General features: G+C 32.8%; 1 protein-coding gene across 1 annotated transcript; it reads right to left on the bottom strand.

Moving 5' to 3' along the window:
- Window positions 1-8,368: 8,368 nt before the first annotated feature.
- Window positions 8,369-11,899, bottom strand: LOC133286267 (probable anion transporter 3, chloroplastic). Its single transcript, XM_061483660.1, has 8 exons — window positions 11,465-11,899; window positions 10,887-11,113; window positions 10,245-10,593; window positions 10,108-10,152; window positions 9,563-9,709; window positions 8,914-9,051; window positions 8,751-8,784; window positions 8,369-8,652 (listed from the first exon to the last, which is right to left on the bottom strand). Exons 1-8 carry the CDS (start codon window positions 11,897-11,899, stop codon window positions 8,483-8,485), a joined length of 1,545 nt encoding a protein of 514 aa, XP_061339644.1. The 3' UTR covers window positions 8,369-8,482.
- Between the last annotated feature and the right edge of the window lie 770 nt (window positions 11,900-12,669).

The following is a 12,669-nucleotide window of genomic DNA, read 5'->3' as shown; positions in this document are numbered from 1 at the left end:
GAGCGTGCTAATGGGCGCTCGAGCGTGCTCCTCGAGTCTGAATTTTTGTATTCTTGGGCGCTTGAGCGTGTTGTTGGGCGCTTGAGCGCCCTGAATTGTCCAGTTTGGCTGTTTTCCCTGCTATGAAGCGCTCGAGCGTCCTCTTGTGCGCTTAAGTGTGCTATTCTGGCTCTTAACTTGTAAGATTTTGGCTTCCCTTGGTCCATATTGAGCTGCTACTTCTTTGTCATGATTTCTTTAGCACTTTTAGTACCAATAAGTGTGATTTTACCTTCAAAATGCAAAGAACTATAAAACATCAGCTCAAATTCTTATTCTATGACTTATATGTTGTAAAACCTTGAATTTCATGCATTCTACTACATAACTTTGTATAATTTAGCCTAAAATCATGGTAACCCAAAGGTTTATCAAACATTCCCAGATTTGAATATTGTTGTCCTCAGCAATTAACTAGAATAAGACTAAGGGAATAAGGAGTAGGAATTTGACATGAAGAATTTAACAGAGACATGATTTCAGAGTATTCAGAATATAAAAATTTATGCATCAATCAAGAAGATTCATAATTCATCGGAAAAATTGCAACAAAATTCTTTAAGTTTGGAGTAATATAGGATTATTAAAATTATTAATGTTTCAATGCTCTGATCAAACATTTCCTCCCAAACAATTCATTAGCATAAGCCATTACATATAAAAATAAACCTTCAATCAATAATTTTTTTGTCATTGCAAATTTTCAAATCATAAAACAGTAAATACTGTATCAAATCTATAATATATTTATATTTTTTATACCATAAATAAAAAAAAATTAATTAAATAAAAAAGCAATTTATTTAAGCAAAAAAATTCAAATAAATAACAATGAAATTATTTATTTGATATCTATTCCATAGAAAAATTAAAAAAAATAATTAACAATTCATTATCTTGTCTCACTTTCTTTTCCAATTTAATTAAATTTACTTTATTTTTCAGTTTAAATTTTATTTTCCTAAATCTTAGGTCTTATGTAATTTTTTAATTATTTGCTGAAAAATTATATGAGAACTTTATGTTAATTTAATTAAATTAATTAGTAAATTAATTTATTTAAATCCTAAAATGTATATTTAAAACTTGGAAATTGTTACATTCTCTTCTCTTTAAGAAAAAATTGGTCCAAAGATTTACAAGAACTTACCAAAAGCTTCTTATATTTCATCACTAACATTGTCCGAGATAGAAACAAAATTAAATAACTAGGAGAAAACAACTACACCACTGCTAGATCCATATATTTTTCTAATAGTTAACTACTTTTATCAAGGAAGTTGTTGTAAGATCCCTCTATAACTAACTAGCACGAGGATATCACATTAATTTTTAAAATTTTATTTTAAATAAGAGAATGAGAATTATAATGAGATTCTAACGTAACGGATATAAAACAAGGCATATGACAAAATATTTTTGGACTGATCCAGCCCCAATAACTGTTTTCCCTTTTCCATACCAACACACTGGAGATCTACACTTTCTTCTATAGAGTGCCTCATATAGAGTCATTTCAATACTAGAGTGATAGCTATTATTATAAGCAAACTCTATTAATGATAGGGATCTACTCCAGCTACCTCCTTGTTCAAGGATGCAAGCTCTCAGCATATACTCTAAAGTTTGCATGATTCTCTCAGTTTGACCATCAGTTTGAGGATGATATGTTGTACTAAGTCTCAACTTGATTCCAAAGGCTTGCTGTAAAGATCCCCAAAATCTAAAAGTAAATCTAGGGTCTCCATTTGACACAATACTTAGAGGTAACCGATGAAGTTTGACATCTTTTATATATAGTTGGGCAAACCTCTCAATAGAGTACTGAGCTCTAATTGGTAGAAAATGTGCAGATTTGGTTAACCGATCAATGATTACCCAAATTGCATCATGCCCTTCTTGAGTTCTTGGTAAACCCATCACAAAATCAGTGGCTATACTTTCCCACTTCCATTCTAGAATGTCTAGTGATTGAAGTAATCCTGAAGGTTTCTGATATTCAATTTTTATTTTTTAACAAAATAAACACTTTGAAACATACTTAGCAATGTCCTTTTTCATTCCTGGCCACCAAAACATCTTTTTAAATCTTGATACATTTTAGTGGAACCAAGGTGAATTGTGAACTTACTGTTGTGTGCCTCATTCAAAAATTCTTTCATCAATACTTCCTTCCTAGGTACAACAATCCTTCCTTGAAATTTCATCAAACTATGTTCCCTTTTAGTAAATCCTTCATGTTTCATAGATTTTTCTAAACCAGAATCTTCCTGTTGAGCTTTTCTAATTTTATCTATTAGCTCATCATACACTCTTAATTCACTAATACCTAAACTTCGAGGCAATATAGTCTCAGATAATTTCATATCTCTAAATTTTTCCAACAACTCCATTTCTTTGACCATTAAATGTGACATATGAAGAGATTTTCTGCTTCAGCTACCATATTAGCTTTTCATGGATGGTATTTCAGTTCAAAATCATAATCTTTCAAAAATTCCATCCACCTCCTTTCCCTCATATTCAATTCTTTTTGGTCAAATAAATTTCTAAGACTCTTATGATCACTAAAAATCTCAAATTTAACCACATACAAATAATGCCTCCAAATCTTAAAGGCAAAAACTATTGCAGCCAATTCTAAATCATGAGTTGGATAATTTTCCTTATAAGGTCTCAATTTTCTTGATGCATAAGCTACAACTTTTTCTTCTTGCAGTAAGATACATCCTAATCCCTTCTTAAATACATCCTAATCCCTTCTTAAATACATCAATATAAACCTCAAATTTTTCTAATGGATCGGGGATTATTAAAATTGGTGCAGATGTTAACTTATTCTTCAAATCATAAAAACAGTCCTAACATTCTTGTGTCTAAACAAAAAGGATTTCTTTCCTAGTCAACCTAGTTAAAGGTAACACTAATTGTGAATATACCTTAATAAATCTTCTATAATATCCTGTCAATCCTAGGAAACTCTTGATCTCAATGATAGTCTTAGGTCTGTCCCAATATATTACAGCCTCAATTTTACCAGGATCAACTGACACTCCTTCTTTTGATATAACATGCCCTAAGAACTTAACTTCTTCCATCCATAATTCACATTTTGAAAGTTTAGCATACAATTGCTTATCTTTTAAAATTTGTAAAACTATCCTCGAATGTTCCTTATGCTCTTCTACATTCCTAGAATATATTAAAATATCATCTATAAACACCACTATAAATTAATCAAGGTAAGGTCTAAAAATCCTATTCATGTAATCCATAAATACAGCTGGAGCATTTGTCAATCCAAAAGGCATCACTAGATACTCATATTACTAGGTACCTAGTCCTAAAGACTGTCTTTGGAATATCTTCAGTCGTAATTTTGATCTAGTGATATTCTGATCTTAAATCTATTTTAGAAAACATTTTGGCTCCTCTCAACTAATCTAAGAGGTCATCTATCCAATGCAAAAGATATTTATTGTTAATGGTGACTTTGTTTAGTTTCCTATAATCCACACACAATCTTATACTTCCATCATTTTTCTTGACAAAGAGCACTGGTGCTACTGAAGGTGACACACTTGACCTAATGAACTGCTTTGATAGAAGTTTCTCTAATTGTTTCTTTAGTTCAACAAGCTCTACAGGTGACATCTTATAAGGTGCAATAGAAATTGGCCCTACTCCAGGTATTAGGTCAATGGAGAATTCAATTTCTCTGTTTGGGGGTAAACTTAGAATTTCATTCGAAGAAACCTCTGAGTATTTAGAGATAATAGGGATATTGGCTGCATCAGGTTTAGTCTTTGCTTCTGAAAGATTAAAGAGAACATATCCTTGTGTTCCATCTAACAAACTTTTCCTAAGTTGGGAAGTTGACAAGAATAAAGATTCATTAGGAAGTTCTGACTCTTTTATGAAAATTATATTTTTATTATGACAATCAATGACCACACAATTAGCAGACAACCAATTCATACCAAGAATCACTTCTATATCAATCATAGGCAGGCAAACTAAATCTATCTCAAATAATTTTCATTCAAGTTGAAGAGGACAATTTCTACAGACTTGAGATGTGGTTATCTTTTCTCCAGTTGGAAGAAATATTTCAAGATAAGAAGGTAAAATAAAAATTGGTAATTTTAACTTTTGAGCAGAAGATAGGGAGATGAAAGAATGAGTAGCCCCAGAATCAAAAAGTACAGTTATAAGAGAATCTTGTATTAAGCTCGTACCTTGAACTAAGTCCGAAGCTTGAGCCACTTCCTAACCACTTAGGGTGAAAACTCTTCCTCTTGCTGTAGGTTGGTTTGATGAATTCTGACTTGATTATGAGGGCATTGTCTCAACATATGTCCAGGCTTGCCACACTTAAAGCACACACTTCTTCTTGCCACGCATTATCCAACATGATTTTTCTTGTATTTGGGACATACCTGAATCTGGAAATTCGTCCGACCCGCATTCTTCCTCTATCCATTGCTAGCAAAATTATTTCTCGAGATTTGTGCCCGTGGAAATCTTCCTTTGTTGTTGTCATCATTCCTTCTCTGATTTGAGGCTATGTCTTTCTCCCTTGTTTCCTCAGCCTCCTTCATACTTGCTTCAATATCTCTTCACCTATTTATTAATGATGATTTGGTGTCCTATTATCATACTTTTTAATTCAGGTTTCGGTCCAGATTCAAATTTAGTAGTCAACCATTCCTCATTAGGTTAGTTTTGTACATAATTAGAATATCTAGATAGTTCTTCAAATTTTGCTACATATTCACCAACAGTCATATTCCCTTATTTCAGTTCAAAAAATTCTATTTTTTTTTGTTTCTTACACATTGAGGAAGATATTTTTCCAAAAAGGCATCTTTAAATGTCGGCCAAGTTATCTCTGTTCCTTGGCTATGGAAATATCTTTTGATATTTGTCTACCAATATTATGTTTCTTCAATCAACAGATATGTGACAAAATTTATACAATGAGTATTAGGACAATCCATTATCAGAAATATTTTCTCAAGTTCTTTCACCCATTCCATAGCTGCCTCAGGGTTATAATCTCCACGAAAAGTGGAAGGTTTATGTTTACAAAATTTTGTGAGTCCTTTGTAATCATAATTAGGTCCTCCCTGAGTATTTTCAGTTCTAGGTCTACTTTCACTTTCAGAATTATGGGTGTGATTTCTGGTTGCACGATCCTCCCTCAGCTCCTGAATAATTTGTTGATTAGTTACAATCTGTTCACTAAGAGCTTTTGCCACTTGGGTAAACGCATCAGTTACTAGGTTAACTTTTGGTTCAAAAGTTGAAGATGTCTGCCTTGTATATACTATAGATCTACATATATTGTTTCATGGTAGTGAGTTGATCAGGCTCATTACTAAATAATTCAAAATATGCATGATCTAAGACAAAATACCAAACAACTATAATAATTTAGGTACTTTATTTACTTAAACCACTGCTCTGATACCATAAAATATAATATCCTCTACAACTGACTAGCACCGAGGATATCATATTAATTCTTAAAATCTTATTTTAATTAAGAGAACGAGAATTATAATGAGATTCTAACGTAACGGATATAAAACAAGGCATATGACAAAATATTCTTAAAATTGAATTATACAAAAGTCGAGTTTACTATTACATCAGAAATACATCATAATCTAAACTGTAAAGAATTTTTTTTTATTTCTATTAGTTGCTTCACTGAATTCCGTATAGTCTTCAATGTATTTAACCATACTGCTTTACCTTACTCCTGAGCTACGCATACTGGCCTGTTTATTCTGGAAAGGTTAGCATAAAAAAAAAACAAACGTGAGATAAATCTCAGTAATATTGGGGTTTTCGAACTATAACCAATCCAGCCACTTTAGTAAAAAATATCATTCTCACAGAATAACATGTAATCTTTAACTGAAGTTACTAATGTTCAGTTCTGTTAGAGCTCAAATTATGTGGGTTCTGCATGTGAAATGTTCTGTATGGCAGAGCTCAAGCCATGATAAGGCGTCCCTTACCCTATAATCATTCTGATTCCCTTCTGGGTCATTCACATCAGAATCATTCAGTAAAAGATTACATATTCCGTTAATATCTATTTGTTACCAAAGAAATTCATTAGTTCTATGGTCTTGATTTTAAATCATTCTTATAACCAATATAAATTAATTAATTAAATTCATAAAATCAAAGATAGCAAATAAACCAAAAGAGTAGAAGAGATGCATAAAAAAATATTTGGACAGAATAAGGACACTTTCACAACTTTTAAAGAAATAATTTTAAAATACCAACTTTAAATATAAAATAAAAGAAGATAAATGAAAATAGGAGAATGAGGTTTTACTCTCAATATTACCTTCTGTTTTCTTTTTCTTCTACCTTCTTCTTCCTCTTTATATTCCTCTTTCTTTCCTTCTCACTCTCTTTCCTTTCTTCTTATGCCGAGACAATGACCATATTGCCACTTTTTAGGCAAAAATTTATTCGTTTTCCACGCCAGAAATTTTTTTGCCAAAATGTCACGTCACAATCTCGCTGATCTGACAAGCTAGAATGAACTGGACACGTGGCAGCGTCTGAATGGTCAACCATTCTAGCTGAGCAGCCCATCGCGAATAACATAATGCTGACACGTGGTAAAAGTACAAGCAGTATGTACTTTTGCAGAGAATGCCTGTATTTTTGTCACGTGTCAGCATTTTGTCATTCGCGCTGGGCTGCTCAGCTAGAATGGTTGACCATTCAAACGCTGTCACGTGTCCAGTTCATTCCCGCTTGTTAGATCAGCGGGATTGTGACATGGCATTTTGGCAATTTTTTTCTGGCGTGACAATTCGGTAAATTTTTATTAAAGGGTGGCAGTTTGGTCAATGTCCCTCTTATGCCTAGGTTTCTTGGGAGAAGGGGAGTTTATATAGGATTTCAAAAAGGAATATTAATCATTATCTTTATAAGAATTTAAGGAATCTAATTATTACTTTTATAAAAATCTTAAAACTAATTATTATTATCTCAAAGATCTAAGGTATTTTACATTTTATTCATTATTATTATTTTGAAATATTACAGTTGTAATATTCTTAATGCACTCTCAAAGTTTTCAATTGACTTTAATACTTCATAAGGAGTTAGCAGAGTAAGGTGGACATAATATGTTTATCATATATTGATAGAAAACAACTTCGACATTGGAGACTCGTTAAATAATAACGAACCACAATCCTATTCACACACACACACAAAAAAAAAAAAAAAAAAAAAAACCAAAACAAAATCCTACATTGTATTGTGGAAAATTTTCCGGGGAAAAAATGGCATAGTGGGTAAAATGTACTTTGTTTTACAACAACCTAGAACGGATCCTATTACATATAACATAAGACTTAATTGTCCATAATTTTGAGCTCATATAAACAAACACTTTTTGCTCATTTAGTGGAAAACATTCGAAAAATAAATGAAGGCCACATCCATATGCTGTATTCTAAGTATTCTAAGGAGATAACTTTCAAAGCTTACTATCAATATGTAGATAAATTATATTTTTTTGATAATGTTTTTGAACTTATGCCTTTCTAAATTTTGTGCTGAAAGGCTAACTTAATTTTATAAGATTAAAACTAAAATTATATATCTTAAAAATATTTTTATTATAACATACATAAAAAAGTTAACAATTAATATGTATTTTTTCAGAAAAACATATTTAACATTATTAATAATATACAATAGTAAGTTTAAATCAATAAAACACTGCCCCATTTTAAGCAATTTGGTCCATAATATAACAGATGTGGCAGTAGATACATTTCATGAATTTAGGAAACCTTATGTGTAATTAATTATAGGAAAAATATTTTCTTATGCTATAGGAGAGTTGTCTTCTCCTATTAGTAACTCTTCGAACTATTCTTTATATTTTACTTTTTCCTTATTTTATTTTTTTTATAAAAATCTACATTATTATATATAGATTTTTTTTACAGCTATTTTCGTGCAATATTTCCTTTTGTTTTTTATTTTTTAATAGTGTGGACCCCACATAAGATGTATCTATAGCATGAAAAAAATTTCTAATACTGCATGAGAAAATTGAAACCCTTGATTATATCATATAAAGTATAGGCAACGATACTTATACAAACACCTAAACATTCCTCACATACTTTCATGCAACTTGCTGAGGAACAACATAATTCTACTATAAAATTTTCCGAATGGTCTAAAGATTATATGGACACAGTTCACATATTTGTACAAGTAATTATTTATTTTTTTTTATACAATCTTCTCACTTTTTTTCCCTGGCCAAAGGGTTGATAGAGGCTGAAAATATTATATTTTTTTCCTTTTGGTAAGAAAAAATGCTATTCTTTCATTTCTTGTAGAAGATAACTAAATTTTTTCTCGTGCTTTTGATGGGAAGAAGTCACAAAACTTGCTCCCCTGTGGAAAAAAGATTCCAAAAAATGGTTGTCACAACATAGAGACATGCTGTTACAGTTAAGAATGCTTGAAATGATCCCAGCCATTGTACAAAATAACCAGTTCCAATTGTGCTTATGATAGCTGCTAAAGTCCCAGCTGAATTTGAGATTCCTGTAATAATAGTTTTGTTAAAGAAAGAACCACTATGAAAAAGTAAAAGGACAGAAAAAAAATGGCATTCCTTATAACACATTTGCTTAGTTTCTTACCATGTAGAATTCCTGCATACTGAGGAGCAATGTCCTGATCATGTAAAATGTGAAAGGTGTGAGGTTAAGGTCTTACCAATATATTTGTAAGTTCATCTAAAATGTCTTAAATATAATTTTTTTAAGTTTTAGGGTATGTAGATATTTAGTGGGCTGAACTTACTTGTATATTGAGCATAAAACCAGCTTGGCTGAAAGAACTCAAGCTCAAAGCTGCAGTCAAGAGTGTAGCAGCAATTGTAGGTGTATTGGCATAATTCAAGCAGAGCAAGGTCACTGCTGGCCCAATGAATCCAATAGTCTGTAATTTACCAAGTATGAACCATATTACTATTGCATTTGCATGACCACTTGCACTTAACATATATGACTAAAATCAACATAAGAAAATAATAATAATCACTCCCCATTTAATCCCGACTAGAAGGGTGAGGTGAGAGTAATTCTTGTATGCAGCCTTATCCTTGCATATTTGCAAAGAAGTTGTTTCTCAAATTCAAACCCGTGACCTTTCAGTCACAAAGGAATGGTTTTTTCGCTACTTGAGGCTTGCCCTCCACTAAAATCAACATGAATGAGGAAATAGTCTCCACCATTAATATGAATTCCTTTTGATATTGGTCTCTAGTTGCTTTAAAACGAAAAAGTTATCCAGAGTTCTCACAATCTTAATGATGTTTCTTCCTTTTTGGCTAGTTAATTTTTGTTTGTTCAATGGTCATTTGATCAAGCATTCCAATTAGTCCTTATGCCTAAAACTGGCAAACAGTATATAAATACTTCTTTCCGCATGATATGGCTGAAAAAGTTACCTGCATGAACTTTCGAACCAATGTTGTAGGGTACCCTTCATTGATTAAGAAATCTGATGCAGCACCAGCTAGATAACCTGAAATTGCCATAGTTGCCCAGGGAACTGCACTGAACCAAGCTGCCTGCTTCAAGTTCACATTATATACCTACAGAAAGGAGAAAAAATTAGTCATGATTGAATGTTCCAAGGCTTCAAGCATTATGAGAAATTGAATATCAATAATTTTTGCACAGGTTCAACCCTCAGAAACAGAAATAAACAAAGAGGAGAAGAAAAAGAATTCCAGTTCACTTCTAACTTTCAAAAATTACTACCATCATTAACCTGAAATGCTTCCCAACCACCTGAATTGACTGTAATTTTTAATGAATAGTGTCAGCTATTTACTTTAGCATGGCATAGTTGAAATGAATAAGCATGAAGAAATCAACAGCTATTTACTTTGTAGGTAATCCCCATTATATTTTTCAAACAGCATAAGAAGTAAATATATAAAGTTGTTCTTTGATTTAAATATTAAGAACAAGTTAAGAAAGTAATTACGCTTTTGAAATAAACCGGCATCCATGAGAGGAGAACAAAGTACCCCTGCAAATTAAGCAAGGCCAAGATTAGTGATTCCTGAAATTGGATTTATGATAGCAAGTTGTTATCTTCATTCAAAAGCAAATAGAACTCACCCAGTTGTTAGTTGCATTGGCAAATATTATAGCCCATGATGGTAACTTTGATAGCAGAAGGCGTAGAGGAGGGAATTTGCTACTTTTTTTCTGAGAAACAGATTTTCCAGCTTGGATTAATCTTATTTCTGATCTGCTGATGAAATTACTTTCCAAAGGATCATCTGTAACTCGATATGCCCATGTCATCACCCAGAGCAACCCAAGAGATGAGAATAAGATAAAAGGACCAAAAAGTCCAATGGTGGACAACATAATTGGTGTTAGCAACAAGCCTATGACATTTCCAAGATGAAATCCCGCCATTGAAATTCCAATTGCACTTGCCCTTTCATTAATTGGAAACCACCTATTCAAACATGAAGATTATATTAACTTTGAAATGGTATAGAACTAGCTTTGCATCCGCAACAAGAAGATGGTAATAAGAGAAGCCTATTAGTAAGACCTTGAGCTCTTTCTTCAATATTAACAAGAAAGGAAAAGCTTGACAATAAGAAAGGTTAGGCAAACAAGCAAAAACCAATTTTTATTGACCAAATAAAACAAGATTCATATGCTCAAATCTTTAATAATTGGTTTCGCAGGTGTGCAACTGAGATAGCTAAATATTTATGTTCAAGAGGATTCCGGAGGCATCACCTTGATAAGAGAGTACTCATGGATGGAAGAGCCACTCCTTCAGCTAATCCAAAGAAAGCACGAATAGCCAACAAGCTCATCGTGGAGTGATTGGCTGCCAAAGGTGTAAGAAGAGTTGCCAAAGACCATAAAAGCACACCCCAAGCCATCACCCTCTTTCCTCCATATCTATCTACCAAAGCTCCTCCAATCACTGAAGAGAATATGTAACCCCACAGGAAAGATGACTGATAATGCATGAAGTATGAGCTTTAAGTTAGCCAGTGGCTCCACCACAAACAAATGCACACAAAACAAATTGGTTTAAAAAGAGATTATATCTATAGGACACACAAATGAAATTATTTATGTTTAAGGAACTACTAACCAATTTGAGAATTGTTATTGAACAAATTCTTCCAATTTTTTAAATTTTGTTTTGGCCAATAACTATGAACTAAATTAATAATTAATATAATGATTTGGTTCCTTTTAGATAAATACTGTTCCTTTTCAAGTAATTGATTACAATTGTCCTCACTTTTTGTGTCAGTTGCCTTTATCTGTGATCATAAAAGTTTTGGAGTGATATGGATTACCTGAACAATGCCAAGAAAAGAACTGGACCAACCATGTTTGGCAGCTAGTGGAACAACAGCCACAGACATGACAACCCTGTCAGCATTACACAGGCACATAACACAAGCAACCAAAGACACCACCTTCAACCTCTCTGGGATGCTAATGCCAACACCAACACAATCTTCTCTAGCTCTCCCTCCCATAAGCATCCCTCCATCTATACCCTCTGCAGTGCACCTCACTCCCCATTTTCTCCTTGTCTTGTTCTGCCATTCTTCTGTTCTTCCTCTGCGGTCCTTCCATTCCAATTTTTTTGTTGAGATTATAGACTCAAATCCCAACTGGGTCTTCCTAAATTTGATAAAACTCAAATGGGGTGCCAAGGAACAGGTTGAAAACCTCCTCCTTGGTGAGAAATGCAACAGGGGTGGAGCTGAATTTGTAGCAGCCATGAATGAAAGATTTAAATTCAGTGTCACAAACTCATCAAGTTGAAAACATGAATAATGGAAAATTATGAAGAGGTTGTCTTTGTGTGAAACATGGTTGGAATCATTGAAAGAATGTCCAGGGGGGGGGGGAGTTTGGTGGAAGAGTAATGCATTGAACAACCAACCCCAAGAATTGAAAGTGAAGAAAGAAAGATGGACAAGTTTGTTTAGGGGGTTGGTGAGAAAATGAAAAGACTCGATGACTTCAAAGTTCAAGCTACATGCGGAAGGTTAATTGAGGAATTTCATGTTTATTAGCAAGTAAACGCGTTACGTGGCACCACGTGTGAGAGTGTAGTGCGTGCCATCAAACACCAACAACAACACCAACCTCGTTACTCGTCCTCTGGTTGTGGATCTCCAAACTCTACGTTCCACAGTTCCAACAACCACAGCCGGTCAGAATAAAAAGAAAAGAGAAAGTAGATAGTTTTTTTTTAATTTAAAATTCAAATTTTTTATATCTGTATCTCTTTTAAAATGACATAACTTTCTGTCATTTAAAATGACAAATATTTTTTTCCATATATATATATATATGAGAAATATTCGTTTACAAATTTTTACAAATTACACTATTTTTTTCCGGGAAAACATAGTATAACTAGTGTTTTTCGGGAGAAGATAATGTAATTTGTAAGAGTTTTAAATATGGGAAATAGAAGTATAATGTTGTAGGAAAGTTGTTAGGTTATGTTATAGAGATAGAGATTGTGGGACCCGCAATTTTT

This window comes from Gastrolobium bilobum, unplaced genomic scaffold, assembly GCF_033153095.1.
Source record: "Gastrolobium bilobum isolate Gb01-03AN ecotype WA unplaced genomic scaffold, APGP_CSIRO_Gbil_v1 utg12063, whole genome shotgun sequence".
NCBI classification, from domain to species: domain Eukaryota; kingdom Viridiplantae; phylum Streptophyta; class Magnoliopsida; order Fabales; family Fabaceae; genus Gastrolobium; species Gastrolobium bilobum.
This window is presented reverse-complemented; position numbering and strand designations above follow the sequence as displayed.

Coding starts and splice junctions, on each gene's coding strand:
- LOC133286267 (XM_061483660.1), bottom strand. CDS start 11,899: ATGGCTGCTACAAATTCAGCTCCACCCCTGTTGCATTTCTCACCAAGG. Junction 11,114..11,464: donor CTTTTCTTGGCATTGTTCAG/GTAATCCATATC, acceptor ATGCATTATCAG/TCATCTTTCCTGTGGGGTTA. Junction 9,710..10,107: donor TGCCGGTTTATTTCAAAAGC/GTAATTACTTTC, acceptor TCCTTTCTGTAG/GTATATAATGTGAACTTGAA.